Source organism: Dermacentor variabilis, chromosome 7, assembly GCF_050947875.1.
Source record: "Dermacentor variabilis isolate Ectoservices chromosome 7, ASM5094787v1, whole genome shotgun sequence".
Lineage (NCBI taxonomy): Eukaryota > Metazoa > Arthropoda > Arachnida > Ixodida > Ixodidae > Dermacentor > Dermacentor variabilis.
This window is the reverse complement of record NC_134574.1, coordinates 115,373,409-115,399,345: the sequence shown is the minus strand read 5'-3', so window position 1 is coordinate 115,399,345 and position 25,937 is coordinate 115,373,409. Positions and strand designations below refer to the sequence as shown.

The window sequence follows — 25,937 nt, the reverse complement described above, 5'->3', positions numbered from 1 at the left end:
CTGATGTATAAGTGATAATGTGTTTTGTGTTCCGAGCAGCGGAGCAAATGCTGCCACTGGCTGCCACGCTAACGTGCTTTCTTTTTTCTTAATTCACTACTATTCTTAACTTGTCATTTCTTTGCAGATCTGTACAGATAGACTATCGGTACAGATAGACGTCTGTACAGATAGACTATCCTAGAACCGCATGCTTTGGCTAAACCTTCGCATGTCGCCGGTGCAGCGCGCTCCAACGGCGAACGTTGTATATAGATGCTGTGCCCGATTTAGCCCCGCGTCCATAGCTCATTCGCTATGGCATTGCGCTGCTGAGCTGAAGGGGTACATCCCGGCGGCCTCATCTGGATGTTGTTGAAAGGAAAAAAAAATGCTCGTGTATTTGGATTTAGATGCACGTTGAAGAACCCCTGCTAAAGTCGCAATTAATCTGGAGCCACCACATCACCCCCCCCCCCCCACCTTATATTACTAGAGCGTGTCTCATAATCGTATGATGGCTCGGGCACGCAAAGCCTGGGATTGCATTTTTCAGTCAAGTGTTGCTTTATTTCCCGCTAATTATTTTTCCCACCTTTGTTACATTTTTTTGCCTTTTACAGCGAAACTGTTAGCCTCTAGTTAATCGGAATTTTTCGTGTCTGCGTGCACGGTGCTCACACGAAAATGTGGGCCCGTCCCGGAGACTGTGCAAAGAAGTGGGAAGCGCACAGTGTGCTGCTTCTCCAAGAATAATCACATGACGTCATCAGGGCGACATCACTTGAATAAGTCATCGCGTGACGTCACGTTTGACGCGATGACATCATCATATTACGTCACCTGGCGATATCGTCACGTGACGATGCCCCTTGTTCTCGTATATTCCAATTGCAATCCGAAGCTATCATGTCTGCAGCTTGTGTGTAAGTCGTACCTTACGAATTTTTTCACGTAGTTTGTAAAATCTGTTCAGTAAGTCACTTGCGCTTGGCGGAGGGCCTGGAGGAATGCGCGCGTGACGCACATTGCTTTTAGTGGTGGTGCTTGTGTAACGTCGGCAACAGCTTCGCTGTCTACTCACTTTCACAAGGTGGAATGGAGGCGGATATTTTCCTTTACATTCCTAAGGCGCTGCAGTTCACTTTTGTCGATCCGGATAGCCGCTCCTTCGGCGGCTTATTTTTCCCACGTTCTCATAACTTAATAGACCGCAACCCTTGACACAGCACGACGGTCCTCTTTGTTCACTGCCACCGGTTCCGCGCTCGAACGCCGCAGGTTCCCCAGCGGAGGTCCGCGGCCAAGCGTCGAACGCCGCGCAGGGCCGGGTGAACTTCCAGGAACCTCCGTCGCCGCCTGCGACCATGACGACGCTGCTGTCCGCCGTCCAGCAGAAGCAGCAGCAGCAGCAGCAGCAGCAGCAGCAGCAAGCGAGCACCGCTGTGCCCGCCGCTTGCCACCAGAGGCCTCGCAGCCTGTTCCAGGGGCCCCCCGCCTTCGTGCAACTGCAGAGGAGCCCCAGGGCCCGACCGGCGCCGGTCGCCACCCACACCCTGGTGGCGCTCAACCCTCGCTCCTCCTCCGCCGGGACGCCGTCGGCCGCGGGCTGCGCGTCGCGTTTCGCCGCGGCCCCCACGTATTACAACGCGCTGCTTCAGCCTCTGCCTGCGATCAACCAGGTGAGCGAGTCTGTGCCTTTTGAAGTATAAACCCCGTGCAAGCGATCTTGCGCGTGACAGCGACAAGCAGATGGCTGTCGCGTTCACTCGTCGCCTGCAAGTCGTACCCCGTGCGAGCGATGACTTCGAGCGACATCTCCCCGCTGTTGCCGGTATGACGACAGCAATATAGGCGCCAAAACTGGCGTGACGCGTGCTTTATTAATTTAAGCTGACATATTTTACTGTAAAAACCAGCATAAAATATTTCGGAAGGTCTTCCAGTAGGTCCTTATCGTTGCACTATAAAAATTCAATCATTTGCTCGTTCCGTGCCACAATCGGTAGTACTTGAGTGAGGTACATCTAGTTCCGGCTTCGCGCTATTGGCTAGTCGCTCATAGCACTTCCGTGCGACGAGCGACGAATTCTAGATTTGTAGAACCGAGCGATCACGCGACAAGACCGAGCGATCTGTTCATGCGACGGCCAAATCCGTCGCTCGTCGCTGTCGCGCACAAAATCGCGCTCAAGGGGTTTAGCCCATAAAGCGAAAGCTTCACTAAGCTCGCCGCCCCGAGTTCCGCCGCCGCCGGGAATTTGACCTTCATTTGACCGCAGCTGCGCTGTAGCCTTGGCAACTCATCACGTGACTCGCCGCCCCGAGTTCCGCCGCCGGCTTAGCGCATGCGCTCTCTGCAGCTGGGTCGCCGCCGGATCACGTGACTCGCCGCGCGCCTGGCTCAGTGCGAGCTTGGCCATGGATGAAGGCGAGGCTGGGTCGTCCTCTCTGAGCGTTGCGCAGCAGCGGGAGGCTTTGAGCCGTCGTCGCTAAGTGGCGTTCTTGTCGTTCCTCTTCAGGACCCAGTTATTATATGCCTGTCATACCTTCACTATTCCGCAAGTGGAAAAAGTAAGGTACCTTGGAATTATTTATGATAGGAATGTTAACTAGCGTCATCATATTGAGCATATAACTTCAAAAGCTTCCCGTGCAATGGGGATACTGAGAAGGATATGCAATACGCCATGGGGCATGTGCAGAGACACGCTCATAATGATTTACCGCATGTATATCTGATCTATACTAGAGTTCGGCTGTGCGTCATTCTCCGGCACCCCTGCTTATAAATTACGTCCACTAGTTTTGCTGAAATTCTGTCCACGTGGTTATTGATTCAATGACATCTCTACGAATTGAATGTTTTCGATATCTAATCGCTGTTATTTGCGCCACTACTGGAAGAACAGACATATCGGTCCGCTCATGATGCTCGTGCTAATGAATTCGCCATGGTCATTTAAATGTAATCCGCGGTGACCTGCATGGTATTTATTTATTTATTTATTTATTTATTTATATATACTGCGATCTTACACAAGATCTTAGCAGCATGGTACACGAGTAAGTTCACAAAACAAATAAATACAAAAATGGGGAATTGCACTAAAGAAATTCGTCACACAAGCGCTTCACACAAGCGCTTCACACAAGCGCAAAAAACAGGCGCAAAAGAACAGGCGCAAAAATACAGGTGCAAAAAGGTATTATGGTAACCATAATAGTATTACAAAGTTCAACTATGGAGGAAATAATGTTAGAAACGTCTTTAGAATTGGTGAATTGGATGTTGTCAGTGAAGTACAGCCCAAACGGGAACCTGTTATAATAACCACACCTATGGAGTTTCCGAAGCGCTAAAATCATGGCCAAAACTCATCGAAGATATGACGCGCACTTCTTTCTTTCTTGTCGTTGCCCGCCTCTTGCACTGTACCCACTACTACATGTGACAACATAAAAAAGGCACAGAAAACATCGCATGTTGTAGCTGCGTGTTGGAAAGGGTCAATGAAGAGCGACGCTGAATAATTTTAAACTGGTGAATGAACTATTCTTGCGACAATCCGTTTTCTTTTATTTCGCAAGAAAACGTTCATTACTGGTGGAGAACAAAACGAAAACAAAACTCTGTTTCCTTTAATTTCGCGTCGAAAACCTCACCGCCGTTATCATCAATGTTGATGTCACAGGTTTCGGCGCATTTTCTTTTATTTAGGCCGGTATTGTGCGGGAATGTTTATCAACATTCCTATACTTGCGCTTTTGCATGGCGCCGTCAACCGGGCAAAACATCAGCTAGGCACTAAAATCCTTCCTTACCAGTGATATATAAGATATATATATATATATATATATATATATATATATATATATATATATATATATATATATATATATATATATATATATATATATATAATGTATATGACAACTTTATGGACACTGACGCTGTCAAGTGTCCGTGAGACGTCCGCAGTTTCTGGTGCGGGAACTGCAAGGCAACATTGCCATCTACTTCTAGTCTATACTTTCATCCGCTTCTTTTATTGCTAAACACGCCCTTGCTCATGCGGTAAGCGTGACCTTTCGGCATTCGACAAGGGTAATCTGCCAGATGAGGCTTAACGTGACGATCCAGAAAACTGGCCTTTAGCGCAACACATGTTGAGACGAGGAGATACAGAAAGTTCGGACGGAGCTCGTCTACGGTGACTATCTAAAAGCAGGCGGACAGCCTATAGCACACAATGCGCGAGAAGTGTACCGCAGACGTGCTCGTCCCTCGCGCTTCACTCTGGGCACGCTGCGCCTTCTGGTGGCGCCGCCATGAAGTACGCGTACGCACCCCGTGGCACACACACCGACCCAAATTGGTGTGGAAGAGGTCCATCGAAGATCGGCGTCATGCCCAGTCGCACATACCCGCCCGAATTGTCCCACATGGTTTTTTTTTGACGTGCACTATACACGGGATCGGTCCATATTTTCGGTGGTGTAGCTAGATTGCCGCAAAGAAAAACTGCCCTGATAATGCCAAGAGCGCTACTCGCGTTAAAATATCAACACGCGAGCGTCGACTTTCAACGATCGGCGTTGATGGGAATCGGATCACCGATCTACTACGTACGGCGAATGTCGTCGGATCGGCGCTTATGCTCGCCGCGCTGGCGCATCGGCTGTGGCGTTTTGCTGCATGATGAGCACGAGGTCGCAGCGTTCCTGCGACAAAAGTTGTTGCGTAATGCGCTTTTGGGGGTGCGCCATATAAGGAACAGCAGGCGCTCAAAATTAATCCGCAGCACCTCAGTCACGCCGTCCGTCGCATCCCACTGTGGAGCTTTGGAACTTTAAACGTCCTCGGTCGGCCATTCCATTAACCAATCGGGCGTGCGCGCACTACGTAGCAGCAAAGTGCGACCAATTCAGTCTGTGACAGCGACAATGGCGGCGTGGTTGTGCATTCCAGGTCCAACATTTTAAAGTCTCGACCGCTTCAATAATGAATCGAGTCACTCAATTCCTCCTTTGTCGGCACTTAAAAGGCGTTTGTCTAACAGCCGCGTGCAAACACAGGCGCTACGACGTAAGGCTAGCCACCCATGTTGGCAGTCCTGCTATGCTCTATAGTATGTCGTTCTGGCAGCGCCGCATTTGCCCCATGTACATACTATAAGCACCTTGGAAATGACTCGTTTCTGTGCAAGTTGGCGCAGTTTCTTGCGCTACCAGCGGAAGTTATAACGCGAATAATTCCGAAACTACTGCAATGTACGTTGTTTCTGGATCTGTAAGTGGCATAATTTGATCCACAAAACGGCCACTTGGGATACTCCATGCCTGGAGACTACCCACAGACTGATTACACGTCTCACTTCGGTGTATGCAGTTAGGCATAACAGGCTTTGGAAGCAAGCAACGCTAAAGAAGTGGAGAAGAACAAGGCGCAACGCACTGCGCCGACTACCGATCGCATTGCTTTACTGTTCTTTAGCTGCTGTTATCTCTCTTTGCTTGCAAAGTATGCGTTGACTAGCTCATCTAATCACGTTGTTGCCGCGTAACGGGCATTTTTTTTACCGGCAATTTACATTCCACACTGATCTCTACTTTCGGAAGGCGACTTTTCTCATTTCAATTTATGCGGAAGGTAAGCGCTTCTCCGCGTGTTACCTGCTTCGCGCAGTCGAACGGTATCTGCGGCACTAAACGGCAGTTTCCATGCCGTACCTACGAACCCGTAACTAACCAACCATTAGTGTTCCTCCCAAGTTTTTTTTCCCCTTCAATTACGCTCGGGTACGTGCCTCGCCCTTCCGTGCACAGGTACCTCCAAGGTCCGGAACCATCGCCGTCTCATCCGCCTCCCACCCTTCGTCTAACCCGCAGCAGCAGCAGCAGGCCGCACAGGCGACGGGCGAGGGTCAGCAGCAGCAGCAGCAGCAGCAGCAACAACAGCAGCAGCCGCCGGCCCCGCAACAGCAGCAGCAGCAGCAGTTCCGGTTTCCCAGGTCCAACCTGACCCTGCTGCTGACGCCGACCGTGAGGCACGGCGGCGCCACGTCTGCAGCGCCCGGCATCAACCTGGCCACCGCGGCCCCCGGGTCCATCCTGCTTCACTCGCCCTCTGGCGGACAGTTCCGCCACCCGCTGGCTGCCGCAGCCGGCCTGGTGCACGTCGGCCGCTTCCAGACGGCGCAGGCCTCGACGTCGAGCTCGGCGATGCCGGACTCGGCCACCAAGCCGCGCAGGACAGCTGCCGGTGCCACGTTTCTTCTTATATATATTTAAATCTCTGTTCAAAGAGATGCCGGTTTCGTTAAACGGCGCCGGCAGCTCCTCTTAATTCATAGGTGTGCTCGTAAAAAGAAGTTTCACGCAAGGAAGGTAGAAAATACTACAGTTCTACACTTCATATACACGCAACACAAATACTCAAAAACGAGCGTTTTAAGCAGTGTACAAGATCACGAATGTTAGTGTTGAAGGTATTAATTGGATCACTCATTGACGAAAAATACGGCGCTCATGAACACGCGCACATAAAAAAAGATGTAAGGCACTGCTGCAAACGATAACCGCACCTGTGCCACCTTGAAGCACATTATACAAAAGCTAACACACAGGAGGCGGCCAATGGAAGCGCACTTGACTTTCTTTCCCTCCTCCCCTACAGAACGGTCTCATCCAGCTGTCAACTACGCGCTACGTTCCCTGAAGATTGGACCTTTTATGGTTAGTCATGTTTCCAGTATTCTTTATGCGTAAAACTAGACACGCGCGTTTCTCTCGCTACTTTAGCAAAAAAAAATTATAATGGGGCATACGCAAAGAATATCAGTGTACACTGTCATATTGGAACTAAACACATCATGGATCAATAGTTGCAGACTCTCCAAAGCTTTGTTGTATCGGCGGTGACGGTTTCAAGTAGACGAGCATCAGCTTGGTTGGTAAACATGGAGGAGTGTTAAAATAGAGGCATGACTTGCAAATTTTCGCTACAGTCGTCACCAGGCATGGTAAATGAGGTAAGACGATGTGGTTTCACGAAAACTTGAGTTTCAGACTCGCATAGTGACATGAAACTTTGCATGTGAAGTGATAAGCTACAGTTGTACCTAGTATTCGTATCTTTTTACGCGTTACATATTTCTATTTACACACATTTATTTTATTTTATAATACTGTAGGCCAGAAGGCCCAAGCAGGAGTGAATGAGTATACACGAAACATGTTCCACTAAAAGCGCAAAAAGGAAAGTATGTTCAATCGCAAGAACACTCAACAACAGAAATTGAGAATATAATGACAGGAATTGATATCGCAACAGAACTAAGGAGTATGCTTGCGGGCTACTAAAAAAATAAATTTTGACGTTCTTTGCTCATGTCAGTGGCATCAAAAATGACCGGAGGAAGTGCATTTCAATCAGTAATAGTCCGCGGAAAAAAAGTTGCTTTTGAATGCACTTGTTTTAGCAAAAGTTGGTTTCAATGCATGTTCCTGCATATGGCGTGTATTTCGTGTAGTAACAGGTTTGACATACGATATCGACATATAGAGTCGTGTGTGCCTGTCAAACCATTATAACTGCTATTTAGTTAAGCTTTCTACACTTTTTTTAAGGTTGTAATGTGATCACCAGGCACTAGTTTGACAGAAGAATCGCAATTTTTTATGCTTTTCATAAATAAACCGTACTGTTTTTCTCTGTACCAGTTACAAGTAGTGCGTTTCCTTTTTGCGGTGGTGGTCCCAAATTACGGACGCATATTCCAACTTAGTCTTGATGTATGCATTATACGCCAACTAACCTTACTAGGTGTCTTGCTTAGTTCTCTCTTTAAGAAGCACAACTTCGTGAAAGTGGATACAAACTTCTTTTATGTGTGTTTACCAGGAGAGGCTACTGGTGAGAATGATACACACATTTATTTCGATATCCGATTATCGACACCACCACTAAACTGACAACAAGGAATCTTGCAATACCTTGTGGTGTTCATTACACAAGACTTCCTTATAAATATGACAGTCATCTGGTAAGAGTTTAATAGCAAGTGTTACACAACTGATGGGGGGCGGTTAAATCATTTATGTAAATCCAAAAGAGCAGTTGCCCTAAAAAACTCCTCTTTGGTACACCGGTGGTAACAGGAAGCATATGTTAGAAGCACAGCCATCAATTCCAACGAATTGTTTCATATTCTTTAGGTAGGCCTCTACCCATTTAACGTTATGAATTGTAAGACATATGGATTCAAGATTAAAAAGTTTCCCATGCAACACTTTGTCAAAGGCTTTCCTGAAATCTAGAAATAATGTATATTTTTGCCCAGCATGGTATAACACCAAGGAGCAATCGTGAAATTGTAGTTAATAATTTAGTAGTGGTCGCTTTGCCTTTTCTAAACCCGCAATGAAAAGGTGGTAATATATCTTTATTGTCTAAAAACAGTCTTATTTCACCGGCAACTACATGTTCTATCAACTTTGAGCGTGCGCACGTAATTGACACAGGTATGCAGTTGCAAACAGCCAATTTATGGCCATGTCTTTTTTGAAATCCCTAGTACTCGTGCTGTTTTCCAGGAGACATGTGTATGTCTAGAAGACTCAAAACGTGCTATACCGACAGTGTGCAGTGACAATTTTCTAGTTCTTGTCAGTTATAATATATTTTTTTATTCGGCATAAACATGTATTAGTCTATAGTCGAGCGCTTCTACAAAGAACCCTGAACAGCGAAATTACCTGTCTAACGAAGGAATAATTCTGTCCTGGTTCTATTGTAAGCGGTGTGGTGTGCAACCATTACAACGAAGTGACCTGTATAACGAATGATCTCGCGGAGGCCCCAAGCACAACGTTACGAAGGCGTTCGACTGTATTTGTTACAATAGATTCATACATCTGTTTCGTTTCTCGGACATCAGTTATTTGCCGAATCGACATAATGTATGTAGTGTGAGAGCCCGTCATGCTGCTCACATAGCGCTTTTCTCGCACTTATTCATATCGTTGGAACATGAATATGAAATGAATTTAGTAGTCTGTGCACCCATAAGAAAACACAGCTGGAAACACCAAATTTGGGTGGGAGTTTGGAAGCATGCAGGAAACGCGTCGGTTCGAGCTTCGTGTGTGTACCTGCATAAAATTGCTGCCTTTCCCTCAGAACATTTAATCTGGTGGAACATTTCTGGGGTCTATATAGTAGATTTGTGGCCGCTAAAACCTCTCTATTGTAAAGGCGGCTGCTCCTTCTCATGCTGGTGAAAGGCAGTAGCGCAGCCAGGGGGGTGGCCCGCCGAGCACGCCGACCCCCCCTCTCCCCCCCCCCCCCGGTAATTCCTGTGTTTATATGGAGGCACCTTCTGCTCCTTCTCACCTCTGTCTCTGACGCCGATCAACAACGGGTCTACCTCCCCCCCCCCCCCCCCCCTGCTCACGCGAAAGAAAAATTCTGCCTAAGCCACTCTTGACAGGTATGCCTGCTATAAAATAAGGGGGGGGGGGGAAGGACGCAGGAAATATAGAATACTACGTGTAAACACAGCCAACCAGTGAAACTCGTGGTTACGCTTAAAGGCCTGTGTAGAATCACATACACGCAGTCAAAGTCCTTGGACTGTGTGGTACAGCGCGAAGCATGGACAAGGGACGCAAGAAAAACGAGGACAAGCGCCTCTCTTGCCCAAGCTGCGCACTGTACCACACAATCTAAAATGGAAAACCAACTAGCCCAAACCATCACCCTTCTAAGTTACACTTCCTTGGACGCGGCATTCGCCACAACACATTAACGACACACAGACTAGTAGTACTTGGCTCGAGATGAGTGCATCAGCGCAATTTTCTTTTCTTTTTTTTTTTTTTTTGAGTCGATGTATTGAGAATTTGCCTCGGCACTCGAGAGGCGAGCGCTGTAGCCCCTGTGGAAATGAGACACTCCGTGGAAACAACGACAACCACTGGTTCGTGCATTCTTTGAGCGAACTCCCCCCCCCCCCAAAAAAAAAAAATATATATATATATATCTTTACCAGTCCCGAAGTGCCTCGGTGGAATGTCGTTAACCGTGAATAACTACAAACACAACTGAGCAAACTGCTGTATGTATGTGTGTGTGTGTGTGTGGCTAACTGCAGCTGGAAGCGGAAGACCCCGAGCTGAACCTGAGCTACAAGTTCAAAATCATCTTCAGCAAGAGGTGAGTGGTGACCAAGAAAACACTCCCCTTCTCTGGCAAGCGGCGACGCATTTGGCGCCTTTTCTGACCTAGTCTAAATGTGTAGTAGTCGGGCAAACGAAAAGCTGTCATCTTTAAAGCTGCTTTTACAGGCTTTTACAAGGATTCTGTTAAGGTGAGTTCCACAGCGGTTGCCGCGCTCGTACAGATAACTCTGCGCAAATTTAGCAATTCGCAATTTTGTTTTACGCGTCGCGTTTCACCGGTTCCACGTCCCTGCAGGTCAGTCTGGAGGGGGAACATTTTGGGTATATCGTGTCGGAGTGTTTTGGCTAAAATCAATGTATCGTACGGTTCCTTGCGTAATTTTTTTGTCTTTTCCTAAAAAGAAAAAAAATGCAGGTCTCTGTACGAAGCTCAGATGTTGGTGAAGCACACATGTAAAGGTTAGGGTGTTGCGGAGCAACCGCACCGGATGTAGGAAGCATTTGCAAAGCCTCCGGCATATTTCCAACAGTGTTATGTCAGTGATAGCATCGCACTTCCGGTGCAGTTAGAACGGTTGCTATATAACTTGAAGCAGATTAAGATACCGGGCGTTGCTTCGCTACGGATTGCATCTCTCAGCTATAACGGCGACCAAGATTCAGTGACACGTCTGTTGAGCAAAGGCAGAATAAGTTTCTCGAAACGCTTATTATGCGGCAAGTAATTTACCTCTGATAAAGAGGCTGTCGAGTTTTGCTTTTAAAACGCGCGTGCGCAAGCCACGACGATCTTTTTTTTCCTCCTTCCCGAAATAAACCAGTTGTTGGAACGCCAGTGGTATTCTCTCGCTGGTCCGTCTTTTTCGCTGCGCTCATTCAATTTTTTGCAGTTATATTTCTGCGTATATAGACTACCGCTTGGTTATTTATTGTTTTAAATACTGTTATGAAAAGACGCGAACGCGAGGGAGATGAAGCGGACAACACAAACGTGCCCTGTCTTGTGTCCACGTCTCGTACGCTTGAATTTATAATATCGTGAATTCTTAGCGATCCGCTCCGTTGTTCTCTTCTTTTTGTTGTGGTTATTAAAGGGGCAATCAAGAGAAATAATAGTTTAAGCTGTTTTAGTAAATTGCGCTTCTGTAATAGCGAGATGGCCACTGTTTTCGCGAATGGAGAGGATTCGATCGCATGTGTGAAAAGAAGCAGAAACTATTTGGGGCGGATGGCGGCATCGCCTCGTGTGGCTATTCCCTCACCGACTCGCTGTGACGTCATGGGTATGACGTCTGTCGTGAACTGGGTGGTTGCTCTTCGTTAAAGGTGGATTACGTTGCGCTCTGAAGCAGCCAGATTCTGCGAGTTTCGAGAACTTTTGCTGTGCCAAAATGACCCGTGTGCGAGAAAATGCCTCGAAATCCGTGACATCGCTTTTATAATACGTATGCCGACGTAGGGATTTCGCCGCAAAGTAAAAAAAAAAGCTCTTACCTTCACTTCCTTTCTTAATAATCGCCCTCTTACTGCGAAATTAACGAAAATAGGGTTTTAAAGAAACTTCATATTAATTAGCGCCTCCCTTGACGGTTTAGCCACGTCTTGTTGAAAGCAAGCTCCAAGGGTAGTACGCATGAGAAAACTACGTGAACATTCACATGTAAAAATGTGCGTGCTGTCAGGTGGTTTCAGGTTTTTCTACGTTTTCACACTTACGGTGAGTTTCGTGGTCTGCATCATGAGTTCCGCTTGTTTTGTTGTGCGTACGTCAGCTTTGTTTTCTTTTTTCCCTGACTTTATTTACTCATAGTGGTGGCCTTTCTAGCAAAATATAGGGCGGCTCAAAAGCAGCCTGTGCATCTTAAATACAGCGTTGCATGATCACTGCCTTACATCGCAACGTTACTGTGTGCAAGAAGTGCACAACACCAGCGTGTACAACGCACCGTGTAATATCTCCTTGAGGCGCTGTCTACACATTTGTTCACGCCAAGATCGATCATCAAGAGCAAGAGCATTGGGAAAAATATTTAAGTAACTCGTGCATCTTGCAACGCTTCTGATGGGACCTGTGCTCCAATATTACGATATTTTGTGCAAAGTATAGCTAATAGATTTGTTGGAAGGTAGACGGTAGTCGGTCTTGCTCTCGGTGTCAATACGTCGTCGTGCAGCAGGTTCACTCCTTTTGTATTTCATATATCAGATGGTTTTCTTTCGGAGTATGCTATACACAAAAAAAGTCTGTGTTCGCATATTGTTACGTTCCTGCGGGGAGTTATCGCGAGAAGTCCGAATTCTTGTGAACTCATTAAGAAAACCACGCGGAACAACTTAAAGCTCCGAACCGATTCTGGAGCTCAATACGCGTTTCATGATTCCGAAGAGGCGTGAAATGTGGCGAAAGATAAACTGTAACGGTCAACATTAATAGTTCTCTCCGCGTCATTTATTCTGCCGCTCCGTGAAGCGTTGCGAGTGAGCCAAAGTGAAAAAAAAACATATAGAGATTCAAGTGCCAGTGCTACAAAACTAGTGAGAGAGAGAGAATAAACTTTTATTCTGAGCAAGCGCAGTTGGCGCCCTAGGTGGGACAGCCTCCTTATTCCAGGTCGCCGCGGGCCACGGCCGTCTCCCGTGCCCGTTTGATCAGGCTACGCTGTTTCTTCGGGTCCGGGTCTGTTAGCTTGGCCTCCCGCTGCTCCTCGGCTAGTGTTTGGATGTCCATACTGTGCCATGTTTTCGCACACATCCCCATGCCATATGACATATAGGGTGTCTGGGACATCACGGTACTCGCAGATGCACGAGTGCTCAGGTGGTGAAATTCGGTGCAATAAGATACCGTGGACGTATAGTATTGGTTCGCAATTTCCCTAGTGCTATACTGCTTCTTCCCTAGTTAGGCTGGAGTGAGGCGGCGGGTAAACGAAACGAGTGAATCTTTCTTTAAAGCAAGGCGGTCTCGGCGCTGCTTCGCGCAGGCGCTTTATGTACGAGTTCGAGAGCGTGCCATCCTCGGAGGAGGAAGGGATGCGGCTGTCCTGCGTCATCGTGCCCTTCCAGTCGCTGCAGGCCCTGCGCTGCGAGCAGGACTACATCCTCGTCGAGGTGAGCGACTCTTCTATTGCGCAGATTGCGCTCGGTGCCCCCTTTAAAACGCGACACGATATCGCATGATGCTAAGGGAACGGAGATGCTTGGATCATTGGTGGACGCCTCGTACGATACAGTATATAATACCTTGTATACATTGATTGCGGCTGTGCAAATATCCGAGCCTTTCGAATAACGAAGCAAGTATTCACCTATTTGATTAGGATTCTTTTTTTTTTGTTTCTTTTCGAATCGCAGTCACTTTGGTAGAGCAGTACAGCGATGCACTTTGTGAAAGCGAACGAGCAGGCGAGAGTCGTCACCCTGTATAGGTAGGCGGTGTCCTCAGTCCAGGAAGCCGTGGCATACGAATATCTTTCGAATGGTTTCTCCAATACTTGAAGTCGGCAACTGTGCGCTACAAACCGTAACACTGGATTTAACGGGCGATAAGTTTTACGCTTCGCGACCATCATAGTAGGCATAACAAGGCAAGCGTAGTACGTAGCTCTACGTGCTCTACGTAGTACCGCGCTCTACGTAGTACCGTGCTCTACGTCATACCGTGCTCTACGTAGTAGAGCACGGTATGTCGCTCAAGCAGCCCGACTATTCCGGCAACCATTCGCGCTCACCGAAGAGTCCCGAGCACGCGAACGCGCTGTTTATTTGTTCCCCGGTGATGTATTTGCACATTTAGTGCACAGCGCTTCACTACGTACAAAGTGATGACATAAACTCGCTTAGTTTGTGAATACAAGGATGTGAACATAGTCTTACAGCGATGGCGAAAACGGCTGTTCCTCATTTGAAAACCATTGAAAATGTATTCGATTTTGATTCAATGCGCTTTCTCATTATTCGATTCGTATTCGATTCACACACCCTTAGTATATATCGCGTGCGGTTTAGTATTTGATTTTCTATCGAGAGAACAGTCTTAAAGGGCGTAACGTTCTTAAAATGCAGTATTGCCCGAAGGGCAAATAACTGACAGTGATAGCGAACCATTAGCACTTGTGTGGTAGTATAATGAGCATACGTTGCAGTAAATGTTCGCTTACTGACTAAACAAGACTGGTGTCACGCGTCCAAAGACACGTGAGCACACTTCGCTTAGTGGCTGCGAGCACTCGCTAAAACAATGCTGGCGCAACGAGGAGCGCCGGCAGTGAGAAAAGCGCGTGTGCTTGTCCCAAAGTGAAAGTTCCGTGTGGCCGCTCCCTTCATTATGTGAACTGTGCGGTGCCTTCGAATCTCGTCGGATCACGTAACCTCACGCACTGATCACGTGGGAAGGCAGTACGCATCAAGCAGGATCCATGCCACCAGCCTTCACGGCTCGCCCCCGTGGCTCGCCCTCGCATGCTCACGGTTCGCCCTCGCATGCTCACGGTTCGCCCGCAACAGTTCACGTGACCTCCAACGCGCCGCCTGAGCCATGGCTCGGCAGCGGGCTGATCCGCTTGGGCGTTGCATGCGGCTGTGACACCGACGCCGGTGGTGACGTCCAAGACCTGTTTCTCAGATGAAAGTCCTAGTAACTCGCGATGTGGCGGGGTCGATGACTGCGATGTTGCCGGTTGTTAGAGAGGCTCTGACACAAATTTTTATCTTGTTTTTATAATGACCCAGTAATCAGTGCACAAAATCGTGTCGCAAGCCACACAAAGTGCGGCTTGCGACAGCTATCAACATGCGTACGCGCCACTGCAAGCAGTACGAACCTATCGTCTAGGACGCTTTGGGAAAAGGATATTCTGGAGCAGGGCACAAGGATGGGCAAATAGTCGGCACAGCACCATTCTTGAGGGTACATAGTCTTGGGAGAAGGTCATCGGACTGCGCTAAGCTCGGCGGGTTTTGTTAGTCAGGCTCACTCGAAATGAAGCGAGCCAATCTGACTCTTTTTCCGCGGGGTCCACTCTAGGCGTCTAGTGACGCTCACGAACTCGGACCACTTCTGCCGCTTATCGATGCCGACGGTATAGCGAATGAGCAAGCTAGGCGAGCTGGCGATCGCATGGAGAACGGTAAAGGCTTAGCTCGCTGGCCGTGGGATCCGAGGCCGACGGCCCTCGCGATCCGTCCGTAGCTTGTAATAAAGCGCCTGTATTCGTCAACACCATCAACGTCTGCACATTTATCTTGCCCATGAGTGACAATACAGTTAGTTTTACTGACGCCGTTGGAGAAAACACGCTAACCAGGCGAGCCGCTTCGCTTAGGCGATTGCTGAACGCTTGCGAGTCGAAATCACGCCAACGATTTTACGATTTCGTGCAATGTTTCATAGCATGCAAACTTTCGAAGTCGCTTTACTCTGAGTTATTTCGTGTCAGAAGCAAATTGTAACCTATTTTAACGCGACAGCGTTAAGGAGCTCGTGTCGCAGAAAAGCTGGTGTCGGCGTCAGCGGCGTTGGCCGTGAGCGATAAATTCCAGAGGGCACTTCATAAATAAAAAACATCTTGCAAGATCGGCTGGGTGGGAATCGAACCAGGGTCTCCGGAGTGTGAGACGGAGACGCTACCACTCAGGCCTGAGTTAAATGCTTCAAAGCGGGACAAAAGCGCCTCTAGTGAATGCGGTGTTGCCTTGGAAACGTGCCGTAGAAAGTTATACTTCGGTGTATATTTGTAATTATGAGCATGTAAATTACAGAAGTCGCAGTTAAACGAGTAGCGAAGTACGTTTCCGCTACATTTCTTCTGCGCTTGGCGCGCACGCAGAGCCATCTTGCGGCAAACACAGAAGGCACCCTCCTCGCAATGTACGGTGCTGCCCCGACAGTTGGCGCGCCACTAGCCCGCTTCTCCCCTTCGTCTCGTTTGAGCGCATTAGGGCCGTGCGGGATACCGGTGTGAGGATGCCCCAATGCCCTTGCGTTTAATAAGCTTTCTCGCTCTCTCCCCTTCCAACTTCCAGCGTGCGTCACTCGAACCCTCGTGTTTAGGCGACGCGGCTCCTCTTTCCGCTCACAGCGCGATTCCTAGGTGCAGCGTCCGATGCGGGACGCCTCTGACGTGATCGCCAAGCCGTAGCGCGTCTGGTGGGAACGCGCCCCCTGCGATGTGTGCCGTGCTGCTGGTGAGGAGCCATGCGTCTGCGTAGTGCTCCCAAGCGAGATAGAGGACGATACCATCGAGGCGTCAGCGCCATGATCGCGTCCGCCGTCATGACGCGTCGCGGCCCGTCTGTCCGTGCCGATCACGACATTTGGGTCGCGCTGTTCGTTTCTCCCTCCGAGACACCGAGTTGTTTGTTTCGGTCCGCTTGCTCAGGCGCACGTTTCGTGTTTTTGTTACTCAAGAGCATGCCGAGCGAATGAGTGGGCGGTGCGAACGGGGTGCGATAACGCTATCACGTTCCACTCTTGAAGGCGAAGTTTAAGCGTCCTCCAATCTTTATATACAAATCTTATAGCATCGCTGCAAAACTATGTTAAGTCACATCATTGTACATAACCATTGTGTACACTATATATTGAACATCATTTTGTGTAATGTGACAATTAGTTTACGTGTAACTGTGCGTTTCCGTGGGTCTGTGTGGTTATATGTTAGTGAGTGTGGACTTGGACACTTCTTTCAAAACATGTCGTGTATGCTATACTTCGTACTTTGTTTATGTTATCGTCCTGGCGGAATTGTTCCGTGGTTGTGACTAAGTGTTGGTATCGTCTCTTGGTGAAATAAACGTTTTCACTCGTCCCTGTTCAAACATACTCCTGTATTCGTATTTTAGCCTTTCTGTATTATCATTGCTGCATTTCTTTCGGCGTTTGGTTGATGGCTCTTGAAGAAAAAAAAAACTTTGGTATCCCTACGTGGACGAATGCGAAGGCATTGGGAAGTCTTCCCGTTGGCGACTCGTTTTACAAAACGTAACGGTATGGTTTTCACGTTGCCTTGTATCATTATCGCATCACGTTCCTCGGCATCGTTCCTGTACGTGGCGCCGTGATAGCGGCAGTGTCCTACGACTGCTGCCGTTTCCGACGAAGCATGCGTCCAGACGCGGCAGAGAGAGAGACACAAGATTTAGCGGTATGTGGTATGGTGTTTCACGGGTGCATCTCCCCTTTTCTGTCCCAGGTGCATTCGAGACCAGTCATGTTCCTGGGCCGACGCACGTCCCCTTCGAACAAGAAGGGCGCCGCCAGCGCCGCCTCCACGTCGTCCCTGTCCGACCACTTGGAGCACTATCCCGTGCACAAGGCGAGGCCGCACGCACATGCTTCCCGAGACCCGGGGAGGTATTCTGCAAGAGTCCGCCAAGTGGACACGTCCATTTCGTTTGCTGTTTAAGCTCTGTGATTGGATGGGCTGAGCTGTGCGTCCGCAGCAACCAGGCGCCACAGCCAATCAGCACTTCAGGAGCAGACGAAAGGGACATGTCCACTAGGTCGACTCTTACCGAATACGTCCCACGAACACAGCTCAGCGACATGATGGCTTTGCAAAGCGGTTCTCACTACCGACTGTTCGTCAAAAACGTGAAACGAAATATGATTTTTTGTTTTCTTCGAAAGTCACTGTTATATGACAGAAAAAGCATCTCCGTGTACGTGGACAAAGTAACCCGTCTTCTCGTGTTTGAGACGGCGAGAGCTGCGTTTCTTCGCATAAACGCAAAGACCACGACCCAACGTGGTGTGTGTGTAAGGGGGGGGGGGTCGGGGGGGGGGAGTGGGGTCGATAACGTTGACGCTGCGTCCTGGACTTCCGCATCATTTCGTGGTATTCGAAACGCCAGTTCGCGGTTGCTTTCCTTCGTATACGACGGCGCGACGGCATCCATAAAATCGCCGTCGTTTTTCTCGAGAGCTGGTCGCTAGAATGCGGTTAAACCAGTTTCGTCGAGTTTTCCGTGCATCAGCCATCATATGCGCGCATGAATGCGATTCATTACAACTTCCTCATTAATTTTGAGGTGGAATAAAGGTGATGTGCGATTTAGTGCGCAAGAAAATATCTGGCGGATGTAGTTCGAATTCGTCTCTCCAGACTCCACCTCTTGCGGTGCTCCAATAATGCTGTGGGGCTCTTAGAGGTCACTCCCTCCGTACGCAGTCGCACTCTTCTGGAAAGCACGGCAAAAAAAAAAAAAAAGTGATCTAGGACTCTTTGACTTCGGAACCAAACTAGGTTACAGCAGAAGCTGCGATCACTGAGTACCACATAGCAACAGTGAAAGTACAGTAACAAACACGTTTTGAAAGTATATGGTATTGACATGTGCATTACGAGCACATTGCGAGTACATTCCAATAGCATCTACCCTAAGGCAAGAAAAATATTTAGCGGCGGAGTAACGTGACACACCGCCCCCACGTATACCGCAAAACCTAAACCTTCAGAAATATCTCGCAGTACAGCACGTGCGTTCCAACAAGGTGGCAGCTGGCGTTCGGACGTGCCTATTCGAGTACGAAAACGGGGCGAAATAACTAAACTATTCGCCTGAAGATTCCAATTCGGCTTACTAAAAGAATGATGTGCTTGAAGGTGTGTGTACTTGTTGCGGTGAGCATGTTTGCCCAGCATTTGTTGTCTCGTTGCGTAATCCCGTAGATAGGCGAACCCACCAAACGGCACATCTGCGGTGCTGGCAGATACGCGTATACGCCGCCTGGGTATATTTATTTAGAAGCACCTTGCAGGCCCTGCATCGGGAATTTGAGTAAGGAGGGCATCATATCATGTTTGTGGGTGCGTGTGTGCTGTCCTGCAGTTGAGCCACGTTGAGCGATTAAGTAGTTTCCGTGAAACTACGCAGCAAGTCGGTCTAGTGGTCCATTTTGCGAGCAGTGGCTTTTCCTTTGGCACGCAGCCTACTTAAATTGTTTGCTCTTCATCGCCTGGCGATATCTCGAGAAACAAAAAAAAAATACTCCTGTTCTAAACAATAAATAAAAAATAAAGCATTATACTTGTGGCGAGAGTGCAGATTCAGAGCCCAATTCATTTATTTATCTTTATTTATATATACTGCGATCTGAAATCAGATCATAGCAGGGTGGGTATACATAGAAATATGCAAGCATGTAAACACTTACAAAATTCGTCACATATGCAAGCATTTTCAGACATTGGTGAAGAATACATAATATAAAAGAAAAAAAAAACATACAAGCAAATAACGCACACGAATTCATAACATTTGCAAGCATTTTTCAAACATTGATAAGGAATTCTGGGTAACAATATCATAATTAAGGTTATTCCAGTCTGTTATTGTCCTAGGAAAAAAAAGGAATATTTGACACAGTTATTCCGTGTGTTCATGGGGGTTATTGATAAAGCATGCCTTCGTCTCGTGTTATAACCTGATGAGTAAGTAAAGAACTTGGAAGTGTTCACCTTACAACGGCCATTTACAAGTTGAAAGAGGAACTTTAATCGACAGATACGGTTGCGCACAGTCACCGGGGGTAATCCACTGCGCCTTACGAGCTCACCAACAGACGCTCGGCCGTATGAATTAAAAACAAACCTAACTACCTTATGCTGTACACGTTCCAGTTTTTTAATATTGGTTAAACGGGTTGCTTCCGGTTGCTTCCAATTTCCAGTCGCAGTTTCCAGTTGCGAGCCGTGAAAAGGGCGCCCACAGACTGGATGTCCGAGAATGAGACGGGAAAAAAAATGTGGCGTCACCCACCGCGGTTGGCTTAGCGGCTACCGCTGCTGGGCTCGAGGTCGCGAGTTCGAACCGAGGCCGCGGTGGCCACATTTCGCGGGAAGCAGCGTGCAAGAACGCTCGTGTACGTAGATTTAGGAGCCCGTTAAGGAACCCCAGCTGGTCAAAATAAATCCGCAGTGGCGACCTCTACGGCGTGCCTCGTAATTCGATCATGGTTTTGAAACGTAAAAGCCCCAGAATTTGATTTATTTTTATAATACGTGGCTCTGGCTATACCTTTTGGGCTCGAGACGATAAGAACGATAGAAGAAACAATTCGAGTACGGTAACATCCGTTCTAAAGTTCACCTTCACAATGGATATTCCTGGTAGTTCACAAGATATAACACGGGCTGGCCAGCGGCAGATGAGGTCATTCTTGAAGGCACCGCTGCAAGCACTAATACTAATACTAACAACACTAATACAGGAATAGCAAGCTTCTGTGTGTTCGTGTTTCCGTTAACGAAAACATGAACACACAGAAGCGTGTAAACAGGAATATGTGCGATTCCAGGAGGAACAAGCGTAATTACGTCGGCAAATAGGAAGTAAAAGGTGCCATAATCAGATTAAGCGAATTTCTTTGTTTTATTTTCGGAAAAAAGAAGGTCCATTTCTCCAGAAACCGTATTCGCTTGCATAACTGCGTCGCAACATTCCTCTCCGCCTTTCCTCTCTGCAGGTTCAGCTGAACACCACCGACGTGGTTCGAATCCGCCACCTGCTGTGGCAGTTCAACCCGCGATTTCACGAGCTCATGTTGCGACGCATGAGCGACGCCGACACCAAGCTCGACGAGCCCCTGCCACCGTACGGGGCGCCAGGCAGAGCCGCCTGGCGAAACGAGCTCGCCAAGGCCAACAAGGGTAACGCGAGTCGATCCGTACCAGCCGTCAATCACGTTGTCTCTCGATCAGTTCGTGGGTAGCTCGGCGGGTTAATCGTGCGATCGATTAATCCCACAGTCTGTTAATGCGCCCACGAGAAGCGAAAATTACGTTTCAGTGGCCGCCCGGAGGTGTTACTTGAAGGGAGAGGGGATGGGCGCTAGGTTAGTGCAGCGACGAGCGTACAGGCTTTAGAGAGCAATAAAACTGAGGAAAACAATGGTTCAGAAAGAAGAGCTGATAAAACAAAAGTTGCATCAGTACAGCATTTTAAGGTATGAATACGCGGTGAGATATGGCAACAGGAAACAAAACAAGAAAATACAGTAATATGGTATACGGGGTGAAGGGATCCAAACGCGAGCATCCACAGTGGTAGCGCGGCCAGCATTGAGGTGGTATAGTGCAAATGTTCGCTTGATTATTAAAGTAACTAAAATTCAATTACTAACAAAATTACCGGAAGCGACTCTGGCGCTGCCGTCGTTCCGTTAGCATAGAAATGATGCGCAGCACATTGGTTTGTCCCATTTTCGTGCTTTTTGTTTATTCTCGCGGCGCTATTCATTAGGCTTTTCTTTTTCTAAATATCCGCGCACTTATGACTTTCTAAACTCGGTAAAGGAACCAGGCCCTGCGCACATGCGTAATCATTTCCAGTTTCTTGCATTTACAAGGCAGCATACTCTGTTGGAAACGAGAAAGTCGCAGCCGCAAAGCCAATCGAAGCCAGGTGGACTAAGTTTATGGGCAAACTACGTGTGCTACTCTCCATTCCCGTGCTAGCCGAATCGCCACACTTGCAGCTTCCTTACGCACTAGCGCCAGAGTTCTTTCTAGCGATAGAGGGTGAAATGAAAGTTCCTGCGCCTAGATTCAGGCACATGCTAAACAACCTTCCGCGGTCAACGTTACTTCGGAGCCCATCGCCACTACACGGTGGTTGCTGGTCCGTATGCGTTTGAATTTCTTCATTCGTCACATTTTGCTTGTGACAGCTGTAGCTGCATTTTTCTTTGGGCATTTTGCGCTTTGAGTAGATAGCACTTATTTTTTCGACCTCTTATCTGTTTCTTTTACCTTTGTGAAGGCATGTGTCTTTACGAGATACTAGGGAGTTTTAGAATAGGGGCCCCAATAGTTTGGGGCCCCAAAGAGCTTTGCGGGCGTTAGCGTTGGGGCACGCAGGAGTGAAGAGTTTTAGAATAGGGTTTTACGTTTGCGGATAGCGTCTTGCGCTGACAGCGCCAATACGGCGTCAGAGAAAAGCTATTAGAAATAATTAAATAAAATATACCATTTTATGATAGCAATAATAATCTTGACTTGCGTGTATTCGCGTTTAATTACAATTTAGAGGTTATTCTGTAAGCAGCAAACAATTAGTTGCATTTAGTTTTGAACAAACCAACTTTACTAGCCTTCACCAGCCAAGCTTAGCCGTGTTAGGCCTACGAACCATAAAATCCACAATCGAATTCAAAATCAGCGGCGTCTAATGAGTCAATCTTCATAACACACGCTAGTTGAGAGAAAGCGATAACCGCAGTCACTGCTCCTAGCTTGCGAACCTCACGCGTTACCGCGAATCGAACCCAGTTTTGTGCTAGATTAGAGCCGTCGCTTCGATGGGTGCCGCCATGTTTGCCGACGCAAAGCTTTTGGGACCGCTATTTGGGTTCCCGCTAAATCGGTGAAATAGCGTTCCCAACGCAAAACCCAAACGGAGTTTGGGTCTTGCGCATGCGCAGTGGCTTCGACGCTATTTCTTTGGGGCCCCAAAACATTTGGGGCCCCTATTCTAAAACTCTCTATTGACTGTCCCTTGCTGAATGTTCGGACTAAGTATCACTACATCACGCGCGAATGTTTGCAGAACTTGTCATCCTGTCTACTGAATGTAGCTTTTTTTACGCGATTGTTTTTTTTACGTCTGCGTGCTTGTCTGTTTCAGGTGTTGATAATTAACTGTAAGGCAATTACTTTATTCTTTTACATGTAAGTACTCAGGGTCTTAGTTGAGCAATGTATATTCATTCCTTTTACTGCGACAATTACATGACCACTCCAGCCGAACTTTCGCCGTTGTCGTCGGCGTGATGTTCCGCATAAAGTCTCAAGTGCGATAAGGTCCTACCGCGCCCCCGGGCGCGCCTAAGCTGCGGGTGTGAGGGGAAGAGTCCGAGGGTGAGCAGAGCAGGATCGGTGGCTTGGCCATGCGCGCTCACTGTTGTGGGCCGCGTGATGCAATGCGCGCGCAATCTCGGAAAGGAGGAAGAAGGGGAGGTGAGCACGCGGTATACCTTGATCGAGCGTGCGCTAGGGAGCGGGCAGGTGGCGTGCGTCTCTCTCTCTAGCCCGGCGTGCTCTGCCCTATCTTGGATATGATCTCTGGCGGGTGCAAGCGCTGCTCGAGCCGAGATGGCTGGCGGCTGCATGTGCGCTGTCTCTCCGCGCGCCTGTAGTGACGAGGGTCGTGTGATATCCTGCTTATAGGGGACGCGTTGACGCGAGGAGCAGCACGAAGCGTTCGCCATGCCCGCTGCCGGTGCTCTTCACGTCGCCAGAGTTGGGACTTAGCCCCAGTGTTCGCGATCATCCAGTGAGATCTGTTCATGTGTCCATGCAGTGTGCCCGCGTGACACTACGCTTGTCAATTTATTTAGTAAGGAAATGTTTACTTCAGTTTATGCCGCCGATGAAACTGCGCACCCTGCGCGGTGTATAGTTACCTGTCGCTTTTATATCGCTATCAGGAGCTTCTCCCGATCGTGCAGAACTGCGACTTTTTGCAGCCACCCTATGTTCTGTGTAATTGTTGTCATTTTGTATCGAGCAATTTCGACGCCTTGTCGGGCATTAATATATGCCTTCATGTCACGCTTCACGTGCGAAAAGGAGTTGCCGGCACCGTCTGTTGGCGCCAACACTTCTCTACTTGTTCATGCCAATAATAATAATAATAATAATAATAATAATAATAATAATAATAATAATAATAATAATAATGTTGATGATGATGATTGTGACAATGACAAAGCTAGCGAATTTTTTCTAGTTACGCGTCCGTTTGCGGAGACGCTTCTATCGCGTTTCAACTGCGGACGTTCACCGCAGCCGCCAGGAAAACCCCCGTAAGTCGACGCCGCGGCATCGCGGGCCGCAACAGGGCTGTAGCCGCAGCAGGCCATCCGGTCTCCGCCATGCTCGCTGGTCCGGGAGCGTCGTCGCTCGTGCCCTTCGCGGGGTTGCCGTCGTCGTCGTCGGCGGCGGCGGCGACGCAGTCGGGCGCGCCGTCCCCGACGTGCGCCTGCCGCGTGAGCTGCCGGGTGGCCCGTTGCTCGTGCGCCAAGGCCCGCACCCGCTGCGACCCTGCCCGCTGCGTCTGCCTGGCCTGCGACAACCCGTTGAACCTGCTCGAGGCTGTGGGCATCCCGCTCGCGGAAGCCCAGGCGGACCCGTGCCTCATGCAGGCCGTCTTCCAGGTAAGCGCGCGCGCGACGAAGCCGCCGATCGACTTCCCTGCCGTACACGACGTGTGGATCGTCTTTCTCGCTCCTCAAATGTCGGTTGATTTTTGGATTTTCGTCGTTGTGCGTTGTCCTTCGGAAATATCGGGAAATAGGAAGAATTTTGCGTGGACCAGACGACCACAACGGTAATAGACACATAGACGGGGCGACAGACAGACCATGGTACCACTGTTGTAGTCGTTTGATTCGCGCAAACTCCTTTATATTTACTGGCATGCGCCAACGATCACAGCAAGAGCCTAAGTTGTTTGGAAATGTGTACGCTTGGTTGTCATAGGCTTTCGTAACTGTGCACCAATGGGTAGGCGAGTCGAATCTGATGATGTTGCTTTATTTACGTGCAAGAAATAAATCAGCTTAGTCTCAAATAGGCATAAAAGTACTATAGTAAATCTTCCTTGACCAATCGCCTACCGTCTGCATATCGTAATGTATAGAGCGAAAAGCGTCGGCGTAAATTGTGAGGCTCCTGTCGCTATGTGTTAGGGTTGTAACAGGCGATGCTCGTGTACTCAGCTTTAGGCGCACTTTAAAAAAAAAACCCCTGGCGGGCAAAATTAATCCGTAATCTCCCTAATCTTGGCGTACCTCGCAATCAGATCGATGTTTTGGCACGTTAAAAAAAAAACCATAACTCAATGGTTATTTGACGCGTCGCCGACGAACGGCACAACCTCGGATCTGCATGCAACCAAATCCCCGACGTTCACGCTCCTTTCGCACTGACCTCCGCAGGTGTCCGACCTCCCGTGGTACCTGTGCCAGCAGGTTCGCCTCAACTGCTGCCCGGAGTCCGTGATGGTCCGCGAGTGCATCCCGGGCCCGATGCCGTGCCCGCGGTGCCGGCACCCCGCACAGTACTCGTGGTGCGCCAACACGCTCTTCCACGGCTCCACCAACCACTGCTCGGTGTGCGTGCGCTGCAACCTGTTCGCTGGCCAGCACTGCCAGGTATTCCGAGACTTCCGGCTCAATGCGTTGGCGGGCTTGTTGGCGCGAATCCGTAATGCAACGCAACGGACACAAGAGAGACGACAGGACAAGCGCCTTGTCCTGTCGTCTCTCTTGTGTCCGTTTGTTTTGCGCTAAGCAAAGTAATTATGGATTCTAAGTCTTCTTTTGTTTCTTTTTTGGACATGGATGCAGAGAAGGGTTGCTACCTTTCAAATGTGAAAGGGGAGAGTTGGAGGAACACTAAAGAGCTACAATAAATGACTTTGCACTGGTAGACTATCATTGCAAAGCTGTTCTTCACACACTGGGGGGGGGGGGGGGGGACAGCTTGATTTCTGTAGGAGAAAAGTGGAAGTCCGAATCTTGCCCTTTTCTGAAGTTAGTGCCACAACCTCAGCGCCGGTGCGTCATTGTGACGTCGCTGATTTCTCGTCCTTGAGCCGTTTTGGCGCAGCAAATGTTCTAGAAATGGGCTATGTTTTGAGTCCTTTGTTTGCTTAGAATACGAAAGGGCTCCATCTTTTCCCCCAGTTAACAATTAACTCGGCCCCTTAGGACGTTGCCAAGATACCTGTAGCGTCATGACAACTTGATGGGCCCGCACGGCAAAGTC

At 48.6% G+C, this 25,937-nt stretch overlaps 1 protein-coding gene across 2 annotated transcripts in view; it reads left to right on the top strand.

Annotated features, from left to right (window-relative positions):
- LOC142587804 (uncharacterized) overlaps positions 1 to 25,937 on the top strand; it is a 72,710-nt gene that overhangs the window by 44,783 nt on the left and 1,990 nt on the right. Inside the window, exons 7-15 of one of the 2 annotated variants that reach the window (XM_075699075.1) lie at positions 1,261 to 1,661; positions 5,872 to 6,244; positions 6,659 to 6,717; positions 10,137 to 10,198; positions 13,149 to 13,275; positions 17,358 to 17,480; positions 20,633 to 20,816; positions 23,955 to 24,322; positions 25,106 to 25,321. In XM_075699075.1, coding sequence (XP_075555190.1) covers positions 1,261 to 1,661; positions 5,872 to 6,244; positions 6,659 to 6,717; positions 10,137 to 10,198; positions 13,149 to 13,275; positions 17,358 to 17,480; positions 20,633 to 20,816; positions 23,955 to 24,322; positions 25,106 to 25,321 — 1,913 coding nt within the window. Of the gene's footprint in view, positions 1 to 1,260; positions 1,662 to 5,808; positions 6,245 to 6,658; positions 6,718 to 10,136; positions 10,199 to 13,148; positions 13,276 to 17,357; positions 17,481 to 20,632; positions 20,817 to 23,954; positions 24,323 to 25,105; positions 25,322 to 25,937 lie in introns of both variants that reach the window. The other variant, XM_075699074.1, reaches the window with a different exon arrangement.